The sequence below is a fragment of the Pelobates fuscus genome, chromosome 11 (genome assembly GCF_036172605.1).
Source record: "Pelobates fuscus isolate aPelFus1 chromosome 11, aPelFus1.pri, whole genome shotgun sequence".
NCBI lineage: Eukaryota > Metazoa > Chordata > Amphibia > Anura > Pelobatidae > Pelobates > Pelobates fuscus.
The window spans coordinates 10,270,292-10,286,911 of NC_086327.1; the positions used below are offsets into that span (position 1 = coordinate 10,270,292).

Consider the following 16,620-nt stretch of genomic DNA (forward strand, 5'->3'; position numbering starts at 1 on the left):
TGACCATATGTGTAAATGTAAATTAAAGGAAAGAAAGGACAGGAAAAGCGATTAAGAAGAGGTAGCATTGATTAAAATGCAGATCACAACACCAGACGTCCGACATTCCCTCCTACCTTTACCACTGGTCCATAACGGCAAAAATGTCGTGTTAAATACTGATCAGTGACATTAGCAGAAAGGCCATCTATCCATACACAATTGGTTGGCATACTTTTCCCAAATCCCAGCTGTGGAAAGAGAACAAATGGGATGAGTTAGAGTAAAAGACACATAATCCATTTTTAATATTGGGCTGCAAAATATGCTAACTGAAGAGAATGTCTACACAAAATATTACTGTTATTGCCAAGGCAAATCACTACACTTTAAAAACTGCAACCGCCACCTTCATGAAATTAGGTGGAAACATGATTTAAACTTCCCGATAAGATGAGCAGTTTTATTTAGTGCGGGGTAAAATACTTATTTATTTATTGTAAAACTTTACTAAAAAAATCACAACTTCTTTAACTCCATAAGGACCGGACTGTTTTGGCCATGTGGTACGTTAAGGACCAGAGGTAATTTAACACTTTTGTGGTGTTTGTGTTTAGCTGTAATTTTCCTCTCTCTCATTTACTGTTCCCATTCGAGTTATATATTGTTTTTTTCAGGACAAGACAGACTTTCTTTACATACCATTATTTGTATCATGTCATATAATTTAATTTAAAAAAAATAAAATAAGGATGGAAAATTGGGGGGAAAAAAATCATGTTTTTTGACTTTTACTTGAAAAATCTTTTACTTATCTACAAAAGCTAATAATACAAACTGCTGAATAGATTCAAAATGTTGTCCTGAATTTAAAAACACCCAGTGTTTACATGCTTTTTTTTGCAAGTTATAGGGCTATAAGTACAAGTAGGAAATTGATGTTTCAAAATACATTTTTTTTTTTTAAATGTATTAATAGTGACATTGTAACACTATTATCGGTCATAAATCTCTGAATCACACCTCACATGTACATATATTTTTTAAAGAAGACATCCCAGGGTATTCAATATGGAGTATGTCCAGTCTTTTTTAGTAGCCACTTAGTCACAAACAGTTGGAATTTATATTTGTTTGTGTTAAAAATGCAAAAAAACAATTATGAATGCTAATTTTGGCCAGTGTTTGTGACTAAGTGGCTACTAAAAAAGACTGAACATACACCATTTGCAATACCTTGGGTTTGTCTTCTTTTGCAAATGGTATGCCATCATGGAGGGAATTCTCATTCCTGGGCTACCATACGGTCTCAAAGGCAACTTAACCAAACTGCCAATTTTCAATGTAAAAAAAAAGAAAATCACGCCTTATATTTGACCCTGTAACTTTCAAAAACAATATAAAACCTGTACATGGGGGGTACTGTTATACTTGGGCGACTTCGCTGAACACAAATACCAGTAAACAGTAAAACGTATCACCACAATTATATCAGTGAAAGTGCCGTTTGTGTGTGAAAAATGCAAAAAACTTCACTTTCACTGACAATATCATTGCTGTGATATGTTTTACTGTTTTGAAACACTAATATTTCTGCTCAGCAAAGTCTCCCGAGTAAAACAGTACCCCCATGTACAGGTTTTATGGTGTCATAGAAAGTTACAGGGTTAAATACAGTGCTAGCAAATTAAAATCTCTGGACTTTCTGCCTGGGTTGTCAGTCAGGTCCCTCAAATTGCAATCAATAGAATTACTTAATTATGTAAAAATATTACATAAATATGCATGTGGAATTTAAATATATATACATATTTATGTATTTGAAGTCTGCGTGTATATTAATGAAATTATTTATGTAATTTTGTATATGGGTATATATATTTTGTATTTTTATTTATTTATACACACACACACACATATATATATATTTGTGCTCGGAATTTAAATACGTAATGGATAGTAACTGTGAGCAAAGTTGGTTGTGGTGTGCCGAAACCAACGTACGAGTGGGCCTGTAAATAAAAGAGGGCCCACCAAGGAGAATGTAATTATAACAGGGTGTAGGTGGGTGGGAACAATCAGCTGAAAGGCAGAGGTGATTAGGGGCTGGGAGTTTAAGTAGGGGACTTACTCCTCCCACAAATTCAGGCCTCCACAAGTTCAGGCCTTTTAACTTGTGCTCGGAATTTAAATACGTAATGGATAGTAACTGTGAGCAAAGTTGGTTGTGGTGTGCCGAAACCAACGTACGAGTGGGCCTGTAAATAAAAGAGGGCAAAAAGATAAATTCGAGAAATACACACTTTATTGCATTTTTTACAAAACCAAGTTGCTGAAAGCTTGGCGAAGCTCTTTCTCCGGCTGTGGAATATATGCAGTATATATGGAGGATTTCCACCGCCCCAGTCTCTTGATGATATGGACCGGTGTGTTAGTGCTAGAGGCTGCTCCTATACGGAAGGAGTGCCTAGAGAATGCAATCGGGTTGTGTCCGAGCTTAGATAACAGAATTCTGATATGAACCATCAATTTTGCTGTGGTTAACGGGTGCCCTTGTAGTGTTAAGAGCGGAGAGTCCAGTAGGTGACCGTGCAGAGTTGACCGTAGGTGGTCTAGTACTTTTACCGGACACCAGGCATTATCAGTAGGGAAGAGAGGAATTATAGTAGGGTGTAGTGACCGGTTGGTTTTAGTTGTAGGGATCGAAAGTTGGTAGTGATCCTCTATTTTAGTGAGGTGTGATATTTTAAGTCTTAGCTTCGTATCTCCTTGACAAATTACGGTGAACTCTCTAGGTCTGAGAAAACCGTAGAAAGCAAGATATAAAGCAGATTTGATCACCGTATTTGTGCCGATGTCGAATGGGGCTGTGTCAAGGAGATTGCTAAGTGACCTGAAGATAGGCCCATCTATAGGTAATCTAATGGTAGAGAGTGGATGTGAAACCTTTGATATTCCTTTCAAAACCTTTTTGACGGGGTATGAAGACAGGAAAGGTGTGTTGTTAGGAAAAAAAAAGGTGAGGCTGTGGTGCTGGACCCCCGTGAGATATAGTTTAATGGTGTTGTGAGATAGTTTAAGGTGTAGGTGGAAAAAAGAGGCAAAAGACACCATGGTTTGAATAGAGAAGTCATCTTGTAATCCGAACTCTGCTGTGAATTTATTAAATATATTAAGAGCCCTATTGTAAGTGATAGCCGTGTTTGGTGATAATGCTTGGTGAGTGAGTGCTCTAGCGTGGTTCAAGAGTGTGCTTAATCCAGGATTAGATCGTGGAACCGTGGTGTCCTGGATGGTTGTAGGTGAGCCGTTGGGAGTGCCTGAGAAAATGCCTGAAATTGAGAACGAGAAAGAGCGTCAGCGGCCGTGTTGTGAATACCCGGGATGTGAAAACAAACTAAGTGAAACTGGCCGGATGCTGCCAACCAGGTCAGCTTGCGAATCAGCCGCATGATGGTCAGGGAAGATGATCGCCCTTTGTTCACGATTTCGCAAGCTGCCGAGTTATCAGAGTAGCATTTGACTGCCTTGCCAGACCAGAGATGACCCCAGGTGTGTGCGGCCGCCACAATGGGATAAATTTCAAATAGTGCTGAGGTCTCTCTGAATCCTGGCAAGGCATCCGAATCAGTGGGCCAATGGCCCCTGAACCAGTGGTTCCCAAAAATGGCTGCAAAACCGGTATTGGCTGCTGCGTCTGTGTGGATGATGGGTGAAGAGGTGGAGAGAGGGGGAATAAACATGGAGATTCCATTCCAGTCCTTCAAAAACTTCCCCCACATAGCTAAGTCAGCCTTGGCGTGGGGGTCCAAAGAAACTGTGCCAGAGTCCGGAACTCCGTGCAGCAGGCAAAGGAGTCTGGATATGAAAGACCTTCCCTGCGGAATGATGCGCATCGCAAAGTTCAGGGATCCGAGAAGGGACTGAAGTTATTTTCTAGTGCAAACATCATTCCGCAGGAACAAGTCATCTCCCCTCTCAAACGTGACAGTTTGTCGTGGGGGAGGCTAGCTCTGAGGTTAACCGAGTCCAGTTCTATCCCCAGAAAGGTCAATATAGTTGTGGGGCCTATAGTTTTGGCTGTGGACAAAGGGACTCCAAGTGTGGAAAATAGTGCAGTAGTGCTTCTGATTGCTGTGGGTGAAGGTGACCCTGGCTCTATTAGTAAAAAGTCGTCGAGGTAGTGGATAACGGAGTGACACCTGGTGACGTTCAGAAGCAGCCAGCATAGTGACTCTGCGAAAATGTCGAACAGTTTGGGGCTGCTTCGAGAACCGAAAGTGAGTCGTGTAGAGAAGTAATATTTCCCTCGCCATTTAACACCGTGTAAGTGCCAGAGTGAGGGGTGCATGGGTAGTAATTTAAACGCGTTTGTGATGTCCGTTTTGCTAAGCCAGGGTCGATTACCAGATGATATGATGGACTGTATGGCGTCGTCGATGGTTACGTACTGAAGTGAGAATTCGTCTGCTGGAATGAGTGCGTTTATGCTTGGAACAAAAGAGGAGTGCGGTGCCGATAAATCAATAATTAGACTTTTTTTTTTTTTTGTTTGTTTTTTTTGGAATATTTGTGAATAGCAATACCAATGGGGTTAGTGCGCCAGGAGGAGAATGGTGAAGAGGTGAAGGGGCCGATCATGAAACCGTTGATTTCAGAGGCAATGAGAGTGTCTATGGAGACTGGGTCTAAACGTGCTGACTGGAGATTAGGGCATTCTAGTGTACCTGGGGGAATGGCTACAATACCCGTGAGAAACCCTTTAGTGAACCCTGTGGTGAGATAATCCACCAGATGATTAAGCCTGGGATCCCCTGTCTTGAGCACCACAGAGATATCACCATAATTGAATGCCTTGTTCTCAAGTACATCCTGTGAGGCTATGAGCAAGGACACCAGACACACATCCTTCCCGTCTAGGATATCTTTCCTGATAGAGTCAGGGACGGAGTGTGCTGGTGACTCAAATGGTGTAATGGCTGTGCCCGGTGCTGGAGGGGGGAGTATAGGAGGGCATGTTGGTATAGTAGGTACAGCCTTGAAAGCGACTGGGACTACCGTGGTAGTACCTGGGGAGGAGATGGCGCTTTCCACCTTAGATAGCCTGCTATTGAGGGTCTGTAGATTGGCCAAGATCTCTGCCAGGGTATCCTGGGTGGCCGTGCTGTTGCTTGGTGGTTGTCCTTGAGAGCTAGTCCCTGGCCTGGGCTCGGGGGCTTGGTGAGTAAGTAGCCTATAAAGTTCAGCCTTCCTAGCTGTGGCCGGAAAGGGGATTCCCCTGAGCCTAAGCTCGGCCGTAATTATGGGAATAGTCCATGCTCTCAAGGACGTGGGGGTTGAAAGAGTGAGTGATTCGCCTGGAGACCCGGGTCTGGTAGGCTTGAATGGAGTTTCTTCTGTCAATTCTTTGGTTGGAATAGGTTCTTGGGACATTCTAAAAGGAATGATTATGTGAAAGATATATTAGAAGGGGCGTAAGGTAAGTAGGCGGGGTATGTGGGGTGGTGTATATGGAAGAACTGGACTGTAATGCTAGATGCCAAAGCGAAAAACTTAACTGTTGAATGTTTGGATAGGTGAGGCCCTGCTAATGCCAAGTGGCGGTGAGAGGCTCTACCTATGATTTGGCTTATGACGTAGTTGCCACAGACGTGGTGGCGGGATGTTGGCCTCTCGGTGACAGTAGAGAGAAATCAAAACGTGTGGCCGTGACAGGTGAGGCCCTGACTAGCGCCCTGTAGTAGGGCATGCGAGGCTTGTAACTATGATTTGGGCGTGGGGCCGTACCTCCGTGTTGAAGGCCTCGCTGGGACGGGTTTTCTGATAGGGTGCGCTAAGGCATTAGCCTAGACCCTGTAGCCAGTTCGATTGTATATTTAAGGATAAGGTGAGAGGACTGGAATGTTGTGTAGATACTAACCTTGACTTCTTGCGAATGGTATCTGGAACCTTCTGGTGGTAATAAGTGTGGTAAGTCTTGTCTTATGCTGTCCTTGAGGAAGAGTCCTGAGGCTTTAAGACAGATATTGACGTATTTATGCGTATCGTGGTGGCGTATGATTTGAATTGGGAGTAGGTTGTTTGTTAGGAGCGCAACGTGAGATCCTGCATTGAGGGATCTGGAAGGTTTAAGTGTGTGACTGGGCTGAAATAGATATTTGTGAGAAGGCTGGATGAGGCCTTGGGGTGCCGATTGGACGTATTTGGGTATAGACGTAAGTACCTGAAGGTATGGCTGAGTACCGGGTCAGGTTTTGGTGTTTACCGGAGCCTGATGGCTGTATGACCGTATGTCTGAGTAGAAATAATAGTAAAGAATTAACGTACCGTGGGCGTAAGCCTGTGGAAAAGTAGTAATGAACTTGAGACCGTGATAGGTTTTATATGAGGTGTAGTAACAAACGAGTTGTGAACTATACCTTGGTTTGACATAAAGAAATTACGTTATGCGAAACGGTTTAACTGTGTAGAACCGGTGACGAGCCTGGCCAACAATCAGCTGAAAGGCAGAGGTGATTAGGGGCTGGGAGTTTAAGTAGGGGACTTACTCCTCCCACAAATTCAGGCCTCCACAAGTTCAGGCCTTTTAACATATATACATACATACAAGGTCAGGAGGGCTGCACTCACCTAAACATGCATTTATTCATGGATTTATTACAGGGTGCTACTGGGACCAAAATACAAAATACACAAACCAGTGCACTCGCTTATTAACTAAACAGTGATTTCAAATCCTACATAGTACTATTTAAAAACACCTCACCTAGGTAACAAATAATGGGGGTTTGGTTACATTATATGATCATACATTGCATAAGCCTGCCAACTGCATCAAAGTACCCCATTCTTGGCAGGTCCTACTCTAGCAGCCTAATGCTTGCCCTTATGAGATTAATCCACTTACTTGGGAAATGCTTCCTTACTGGGACTCTCTGCAAGTCAAGGCTAAATAGGATCCTGGAATGAGACACCTGTGGCAGGGAGGGGTGCAATATAATGTAACCAAACCCCCATTATTTGTTACCTAGGTGAGGTGTTTTTAAATAGTACTATGTAGGATTTGAAATCACTGTTTAGTTAAAAAGCGAGTGCACTGGTTTGTGTGTTTTGTATTTTGGTCCCAGTAGCACCCTGTAATAAATCCATGAATAAATGCATGTTTAGGTGAGTGCAGCCCTCCTGACCTTGTTTATAATTATAGGGGTCTAGGCCAACCCCTGGGTTTTGCACCCCTCCCTGCCACAGGTGTCTCATTCCAGGATCCTATTTAGCCTTGACTTGCAGAGAGTCCCAGTAAGGAAGCATTTCCCAAGTAAGTGGATTAATCTCATAAGAGCAAGCATTAGGCTGCTAGAGTAGGACCTGCCAAGAATGGGGTACTTTGATGCAGTTGGCAGGCTTATGCAATGTATGATCATATAATGTAACCAAACCCCCATTATTTGTTACCTAGGTGAGGTGTTTTTAAATAGTACTATGTAGGATTTGAAATCACTGTTTAGTTAATAAGCGAGTGCACTGGTTTGTGTATTTTATATATATATATATATATATTTACAATGCTTTCCTATGGACGCTGGCATCTTCTCACTGTGATTTTCACAGTGAGAAGCACGCAAGCCCTCTAGCGGCTGTCAGTGAGACAGCCACTAGAGGCTGGATTAACCCTAATATAAACATAGCAGTTTCTCTGAAACTGCTATGTTTATATAAAAAAGGGTTAAACCTAGCTGGACCAGGCACCCTGACTACTTCATTAAGCTGAAGTGGTCTGGGTGCCTATAGTGGTCCTTTAATGCGGCCATGTGACCGCTCTGTTAGAACGATTACATGGCCATGGGGGCCTAATTCTCCGAGGGGGGACTGTCTGGGCTGCCAGGCAGTCCCCCCCAGACCGGGAGCAATGCTGATCGCCGGTGGGGGAACGGCGGTGGTCAGGTAAGTAAATATTTCCTTTATGACGGTTCAGGACCCTCATTGGTCCTCAAGGGGATGTTTCAGATGACGGTCCTGAAGAAGTTAAAAGGACACTATAGTCACCAAAACAACTTTAGCTCAATGAAGCAGTTTTGGTGTATAGATCAATGGTTCCCAAACTAGTCATCGTGGAACCCCTACCAGTCCAGGATTTAGGGATCACTCTGTTGTGTCCAAGGTGTTTTTTGGTTGTTTTTTTCTAAAAATACTTCAGATACAACTAGGTAATCCCTGAATCCTAGACTAGTAGGGGTTCCACGAGGACTGGGTTGGGAACCACTGGTATAGATTATGCTTCTGAAGTTTCACTGCTCAATTCAGTGCCATTTAGAAGTTAGATCACTTTTGTTTCTGTTTATGCAGTCCTAGCCACACCTCCTTTGGCCGTGACTGACAGCCTGGAAAGAAATGGTTTCACTTTCAATCAGATGTAACTTAGTTTAAAAGTTTTTATCTCCTGCTCTGTAAATTGAACTTTAATTACATACAGGAGTCTCGTGACGGTTCTAGAAAGCCATTACAGTGCAGGAGATAAGACATTCTTAATTAAACAAAATTTGCAGTAAAGGAAGTGTAAACATTAGAGGACTCTTCGCAGGGAGTGTTTAGGAAGGCTGTGTAAGTCACATGCAGGAAGGTGTGACTAGAGCTGCAAACAAAGTGATTTAACTCCTCAATGGAAGAGAAATGAGCAGTGAGACTGCAGGAGTATAATCTATACACCAAAACGGCTTTATTAAGCTAAAGTTGCTTTGGCAGCTATAGTGTCCCTTTAAGCATAGTCAAAGATAGCTGTATATACACGGCAACCGAGCACTATCGACACGGACAGGAGATAATTGTTTGAATGTGATAAACACCATACAATTTCATACATTATTGCAAATAAATAAATGAAAATTCTGTGTGTGTATTTATTTATATAAAAAGCAATAACATGTGGCGTGAAGGTTGGGAGCAGGTTAATGTGTCAGCTCAGCGCCAAGTAAAATGGAATTTATTATACCTTTAGCCGGTTATTCCCCAGGTACTCGCCATCCATCTTCTTAATGGCTTTACAGACGCTTGCAATATCGCAGTACTGCAGGAATGCATACTGAGGGACCCCGTTCACTTTCTTCACGTCAATATCCTGGACAGCAAAGGAGAGAAAAAGTAAAATCAATGGCGTGCAGGCAAGGGAGATACAGAAAACTAAACTATACAGAGAAACAAAGTACACAGCAGAAATCAATTTAAAATACTGAGTTTTAATAGCAAAGCTCCATAAAAAGATCCATGCTTTCGAAATACTTCCATGATGGCAGCTATGTTGAAACAAAACCATAAAAGCCAAACGCTATACAGATGATACAGCGGATATCTGCTCTAGCACGCAATAAGCTATGATGGGCGATGAAAATGTAAGTGCACAAGAAACCGCTCCCTGGCAAAGTGCACAAAGACATTACTAAAGGATTTCCCTTACAGAAGATGATTTACTTTAGAACACTGAATATGTGTACACGTAAGAACAAAGGACTTTGCCTGGGAGATCTGTGACAATCAAGGCTTGTGAGTAGGTCTAGTTATATGCATTCCTTTTTGGTTTATCTAGTACTCTAAGATTTAGTTCATTATTCTACTGGTGTGGAGATGCATCTGCTTCCACCAATAAGAATTTCCTGCACCAGATTCCTCTTCCAACAGATGGCATATTGCTGTTCCTTTTTAGTCACCTTCTTCTACGCCCTTACCCAAGTCTTACTGAATTTTGTCTGACATATTAAAAATAGTGTATTTTACTTCAAATGGCTGAACCACACAACTACTGCACAACATGGTACAGATCTGAGAGACTTTGTGTAGGTCTTTAAAGGATCACAGAACATTACATACCACTATTTCCCCAAAACGCTGGAAGATATTGTGAAGTTCAAGGTGAGTGGTAGTTTTCTCCAAGTTACCAATAAAGAGAGTCCGGGTTGCTTTTGGGTGAAATTCGTCTATTCGCTCATCCAAAGGTCGGAATTCATTCTCACTTTCAGTTTCTGAAACAGGACAACAACAATATTTAGTTGTTAATGTATAATGTAAGTCTGACAATGGCACCAAAAACAGACAATTTATAGAATTAGAGTTTGTGAAGAGTGCATCACATCATTGGAAATCAGAAAAAAAATATCTCTGGCCTGTGCTGCTGTTCCCAGATTCCTCTACAAACAACTGACTGTGAAGCTCATGGTACTAAAATAAGACATATAAACGAAAACCAGTCAGCAATCAAAAATCCAAAACTATATATATCAATAAATAAAAAGATAATAAAAATCAAAGTGTGTTTTTACCAGCATTAAGATGAAATATGATGATGTTGTTTTAACTTTTGATTGCTGCTTTGGATTTCATTTATACTTCCTTTATGACAGCAGGAAACTTTACAGTCAGTTTTCTAGACTGCACCATTAATCCTTTAACATATTTCAGAGCAGTTCATATGGCAAGGAGGAACTGGGAAAGCATCTTGGAGAATTTTGGTGTGGAGAGGGTACTCCACAGGTAAAAACATATTTATTATAGCAATATGCACATGAACAATAAAGCAATTTTAAACAAAAGAACAGGAAAAAAAGCTGAGCAGCATGACTAGAACAGAAATGTCTGCTTCCCCAAACCCAACTGAATTCTGTCATATGTCTTCAAAGAACCCAAAATATATTATTGTGGACTAGAAAATAGGTCTGTAAATGCCTAAACTTTATTATAACCTTTCCTGATAATAAAAGCTAAATGCCCTAGACTGAAGGCTCTATAATAAGCAATATAGTAGCAAACACATGGTTAAATCATGGCCATGTCTCGTTGGTTGACATACCTGGTCCTACCCAAGCGGTCACTTCGATTTGCATGCCAAAGAAGAGTTTGGCTTTTGATGCATTAAGTGCTTTTTCCTGATCTTCCTGTTGTCTAAAAAACACCAGTCCATAACGCTCCTCTGAAACACCGTGAATCTGGACAGATGTCACCTTTCCGTATTTTTTAAATTCATGAAAAAGCCCATCTTTAAGGCTCGTATCTAAATGGAAAGAAAAAAAATCTATTTACAGAAAATATTTAGATAACAAATAATACACAACTATAAATGTCAATATAAAGTGGACATGCTCTGTATGTGAAAGGTGCACTTGTATATCGATTGATGTGGTAGTAAAATGTACGTAATTCTGTTTTAACTTAAAGCCTGACTTTATTTTTATTAAAGGGACTCTCCAGTGCCAGGAAAACATATCCGTTTTCCAGGCACTGCAGGTTCCTGCAGTGCCCCTCTCCCTCCCACCCCCCATCTCATGTTGCTGAAGGGGTTAAAACCCCTTTCGTGACTTACCTGAATCCAGTGCCAATGTCTCCGGCGCTGAGTCAGGCTCCGCCCATGCTCCTCGGGGGAGACCTAATGCACATGCTCGGCAATGGCCGCGCGCGCACATTAAACCTCCCCATAGGAAAGCATTATTCAATGCTTTCCTATGGGGATTCCGGCGACGCTGGAGGTCCTCATGCATAGCGTAAGGACGTGGAGCTAAGTTTAAAACACTTTTCGGGTTTTAAGAACCCGGACGTCCCTCTAGTGGTTGTCTGATAGACAGCCACTAGAGGAGGACTTAACCCAGCAAGGTAATTATTGCAGTTTACAAAAACAATAATTACACTTGCAGGGTTAAGGGTGATGGGAGTTGGCACCCAGACCACTCCAATGGGCAGGAGTGGTCTGGGTGCCTGGAGTGTCCCTTTAATTTGCCAGCTAGTAAAAGCCCCCTCCCAACAGGAGACAGAGACAGCAGGTCAGTGTTTCAATACAGGTACAGAATAATTTGCTCTTTCTGCATCTTTACATTTTTTTTAATTTTACATTAAACAAAACAAAAAAAAAAACAACTTACAACTAAACTACAAATTCGAGAAAACATTGTTGTGCCCATAAATCACTTGTTATGAGATTAGCTCACTAGTCCTCCTGATTGGCCAAGTCAATTTCTGAGCTGGGCAAAGCCCACTACAGAACTTAGCCAAAGGATTTAAATCAAATGCAGAAAACCCAAGAAAGTGACCATCTTTTTCAAGTGATAAACAAACAAACAAATAAATGGATGGACATCAGACTTGATGTCATATTTGTTAACTTTATGCAAACTTGTGTTGTAAACAAGACACTGCGAAACTGGACTAACGTGACAGTTGTGAACAAGAGCTTCATAATCTAAAAAGAATACTAAAAAGCTTTAAATAAAAGCACGAAGTATTAACAATGAACACCAGCTACTTGGGGAAACAAAAGCTGCTGAGAAACCTTTAAACCCTGTAAGGTGCTAAAAACAACTGTCAGTAAATGGCATCTGTAGTGTTTGTGAGCGCAATGCGTGGTATTACCTTCCATGAAGTCACGATGAAGAACCTTTGCACAATGCACAAAGACTTATTTTTTAAATAATGGTGTCAGTTCACATGTATTATTGAAATGGAACTCTGTACCTGTGGAGCGGACGGGTAGATTCTGAACTTTGATACCAAAACTTTTGCGTGGTTCATCTTTATCCAGAGAGAGGAGTGGCTGGGAAGGAGGTGCTGGAACGGCTGCAGACTGCACCGACCTTGCTGGAGACTCGTCACTAGAACTGCTGCTTGAATCACTGCTGTAACAATAAACCTGGTTTTAGACTGCTGCTGCAATGGACACAGGGCAGGCTGTAAGCAATGAGCCAGGTGTAGAACAAGGGGGCAAACTACTACTCATACCATCACCTTTTATCTATGCCTTATTTTAATACAATTCTCACAGCATAGGAGCACAAGTGGCATTTCAAACAATAAAAACTTTTTACAATGAAAGTTAGGCAACCTGTCCCAAAATTTACAAAATAAACTTATTTACACAAAAGTATAATTCATTTATTTATTTTTCCCCTCAATTTTTTCTAATTAAAAAAAAAAAAAATTACATTTTTTTTTAAAACAATTAATGTAAAACAAGCATAAATACTGAATGGAGTAATAATGACTCCAGTTTGGACTGGTAACTATAATGTAAGTAGAAGAAAACCAGAATGGTAAACCGCGCCAGAAGATATAAATTAATACTCAAAGTAAATACAGCAAAGTACTGGTATATACATACACTAAAAGCGGTCCAATATTGTAGCGGTGCATATAGCCCTCGAAGAAATAAAAACAGGAAAAAATAATAGTGCAATATGTCACAAATTATTTTAACACATGTGGATATAAAAAAACCCAATACAAGACTCACACTTTGCAGAGCTGCTAAGAGCTCTGCCGTATAGCGCCTGTACGGTATAATCCCAGTCTTAGGAAATATGGATAAGGCTGTAGTTGGTGTCCAATTCTCAGCAGCCGTTTATGTGGGGAAAAACAGGATAAAATCCAATGGTACAGTATATAGTGAATAATATACAGTAAAATAAAAGCAGGTATATCCTACTTACGATTTCCAGAGCAATGACTAGCTCTGGCGATAAAAGCTTGTGGTGGTATAATCCCCACCAAAGGATATGTTGGATGAGCAGGAATCCGATAGAACAGCACCAGGAAAAAGTGAAAAAGTAAAAAAAAAAAAAAAAAAAAAAAAAAAGGGATGTGGAAAATAGCAATAACGTTTATTAATACAGAGTATAAAAATCTATATATTAAAAGGAGCTTCCAGTCCCTACTTGGCGCGTTTCATCAGAGTTTGGGCTTCTTTAGAAGTATCAGTCAGTCTGGAAACCAACCATACTTTAATAGGCAGTCTTACTATTTTAATTCTTATCTGGTGTGCTGTTCCACTTCCTGCTTCCGCTAGGGTCACATGCGTCTCCCGGAAGTGATGCACTGCGAGTCCCAGCGTTTTATGGGACATGTAGTCCATTGTCTCATCAGACATCATAGCCGTGATGAGAAGTAACATAGTTTGCGTCACCCAGAAGTGACGTATTTTGGCACTCCGTGCTCCCTTGGCTATATGGGACATGTAGTCATACAGATTAACATCTCCGGGGGCAGTAAAAGAGAAAAAGGAAAAGGGGCTTAGAGGGTAAATTAAGCATACCCTTTATATCACTTCATCAACCATATTTATTACAAATGAGAAAAATATATAGATATGAATACATTAATACCAATATGACCAATTGGAGTACTGAGAGTTGGAGACATTCTCATCCAACTGTCAGTGTTTTACAATTAAAAACAAAACAGGAATATACTTTTAGGTATATAAAAAAAAAAATATCAAATTATTTCACAAGTGACATATATTACTCCTGCAGTAAAGTGAAAGCATGCATGTCGGTGGTAAAAAAAAAAAAAAAAAAAAAATAGCAGGAAGAGTAGAAACAGTATATCTTTAGTTTGGTGGGTATGGAGAGGTTTTGACTAGAGTAAAATAATATAAATATATATATTTATTTATAAAAAGTTAAAAAGATCAAATTCTGCATTTAACCCCTTGGGATGTAGAGTGTCCAAATAAATAGACCCACTCCATCTCTTTTTTGCCCAATTTTTAAAATCATATCTCCACCTCCCCAATGTTGGGTCAATTTAGGGATACCCATAAACTTTAAAACAAATTGGGTCATTATTATGTAGCTCAAAATGTGATGACACAAGATGGTTTTTAAAACCCTTTTCTATGTTCCTACAATGTTCGCTAATTCTTGTCTTCAGAGGTCTTATAGTTCTTCCTACGTATTGGAAACCGCAGGGACACTCGCAAAAAAAATCACATTTTTGCTCATACAGGTAATCAATCGTATTTTCAATTTCATAGCTTCTGTTTGTATTATTTGATATACATTTTTGTACATATCTATCTTTTTTGTTTTCTACAAGCCACACAACAATTACATCTAAAAATTCCATTTTGCTTTTCAAAAAGTTGTTAAGTTCATTTGAGTTCTTTTGTTTTGTAAAATCCTTTCTTAGTTGCATTTTTAAGTTTGGAGCTCCCCTAAATATTATTTTTGGCCGATCAGGGATAATTTATTTCTAGTATTGCGTCTTCCTTCAATAAATGCCATTTTTTCTTGACTATCTTTTTGATTTGTTTACTTTAATTATTATAGTCAAAAAATTATGGGTAACACAACATCATTACTGTTCCTGATTTTACTTTTAGGGTTTTCATTTTTAATTAACTTATCTCTATGACTTCTTCTATTCTTCCTTTATTGTATCCTTTCTCAATAAGTTTCCCTTTCATTTTGTTGGCCTGGATTTCAAAAACGTCTTTATCAGAGCAATTTCTCCTCAGTCTTAGAAATTGGCTTTTATGGATACTATCTAACCAACTTCTATGATGGCAACTGTCTGTTTTAATAAAATTATTCACATGGACTTTTTCTAAAATTAGTTTTAGTGTGTTTTCAGTTATCCTTAAAGGAACACTATAGTCACCTAAATTACTTTAGCTAAATAAAGCAGTTTTAGTGTATAGACCAGGCATAGGCAACCATCGGCACTCCAGATGTTTCGGACTACACCTTCCATGATGCTTTGCCAGCATTATGGGTGTAAGAGCATTATGGGGGATGTGGTCCACAACATCTGGAGTGCCAAAGGTTGCCTATCCCTGGTATAGATCATTCCCCTGCAATTTCACTGCTCAATTCACTGTCATTTAGGAGTTAAATCACTTTGTTTCTGTTTATGCAGCCCTAGCCACACCTCCCCTGGCTATGATGACAGAGCCTGCATGAAAAAAATACTGGTTTCACTTTCAAACAGATGTAATTTACCTTAAATAATTGTATCTCATTAAGCTAAAGTTGTTCATGTGACTATAGTGTCCCTTTAATATAAATATCAGAGTCTAAAAACGTTAGGTTAGTCTGACTAAAATCGGCTTTTAAAATAATACCATCATTATTTGTGTTTAAAAATTCTATAAAATTCCTTGCTGTAGGGAGTGGACCTTTCCATATAAACAGGAGGTCATCTATATAACGAAAATAGACAACCAGGTTCTCCACCCAGCCATGCCCGCTCCACACCATCCTCTTCCCACTCAGTCATAAAGACATAACTCGTCCAACATAACCTTGGGTGGGGATTATACCACCACATGCTTTTATCACCAGAGCAAGTCATTGCTCTGGAAATCGTAAGTAGGACTTTTATTTTACTGTATATTATTCACTATATAGTGTACCATTGGATTTTATTCTGCTTTTTCCTATATAAACAGCTGCTGAGAATTGGACACCAACTACAGCCTTATCCACATATCCTAAGAAGGGGATTATACCGTCCAGGCACTATACGACAGAGCTCTTAGCAGCTCTGCAAAGTGTGAGTTAGTCTTGTATTGTTTTTTTTATATCCACATGTGTTATAATACATTTATGTGACATATTGCACTATTATTTTTTCCTGTTTTTATTTCTTCGAGGGCTATATACACTGCTACAATATTGGACCGCTTTTAGTGTATGTATATACCAGTACTTTGCTGTATTTACTTTGAGTATTAATTTATATCTTCTGGCGCGGTTTACCATTCTGGTTTTCTTCTACTTTTGGTCACTACAAGCAGGGATTGGGAAGTCTTGTTGGTTTACTGCTGCCTTCTATTTTGTTATTTTAGTAAGTGCCTAATCCTTGTTGTTTTTTGGTATAATGTATAAAGCT

General features: G+C 40.0%; 1 protein-coding gene across 3 annotated transcripts in view; it reads right to left on the reverse strand.

Moving 5' to 3' along the window:
- The window catches only part of SPEN (spen family transcriptional repressor), a 79,068-nt gene that overhangs the window by 15,398 nt on the left and 47,050 nt on the right, over nt 1–16,620 (reverse strand). For 2 of the 3 annotated variants that reach the window (XM_063436101.1, XM_063436099.1), the window contains exons 4-8: nt 12,466–12,626; nt 10,814–11,014; nt 9,838–9,989; nt 8,966–9,091; nt 117–230 (exon numbers count right to left, since the gene is read on the reverse strand). In XM_063436101.1, coding sequence (XP_063292171.1) covers nt 117–230; nt 8,966–9,091; nt 9,838–9,989; nt 10,814–11,014; nt 12,466–12,626 — 754 coding nt within the window. The remainder of the gene's footprint in view (nt 1–116; nt 231–8,965; nt 9,092–9,837; nt 9,990–10,813; nt 11,015–12,465; nt 12,627–16,620) is intronic. The other variant, XM_063436100.1, reaches the window with a different exon arrangement.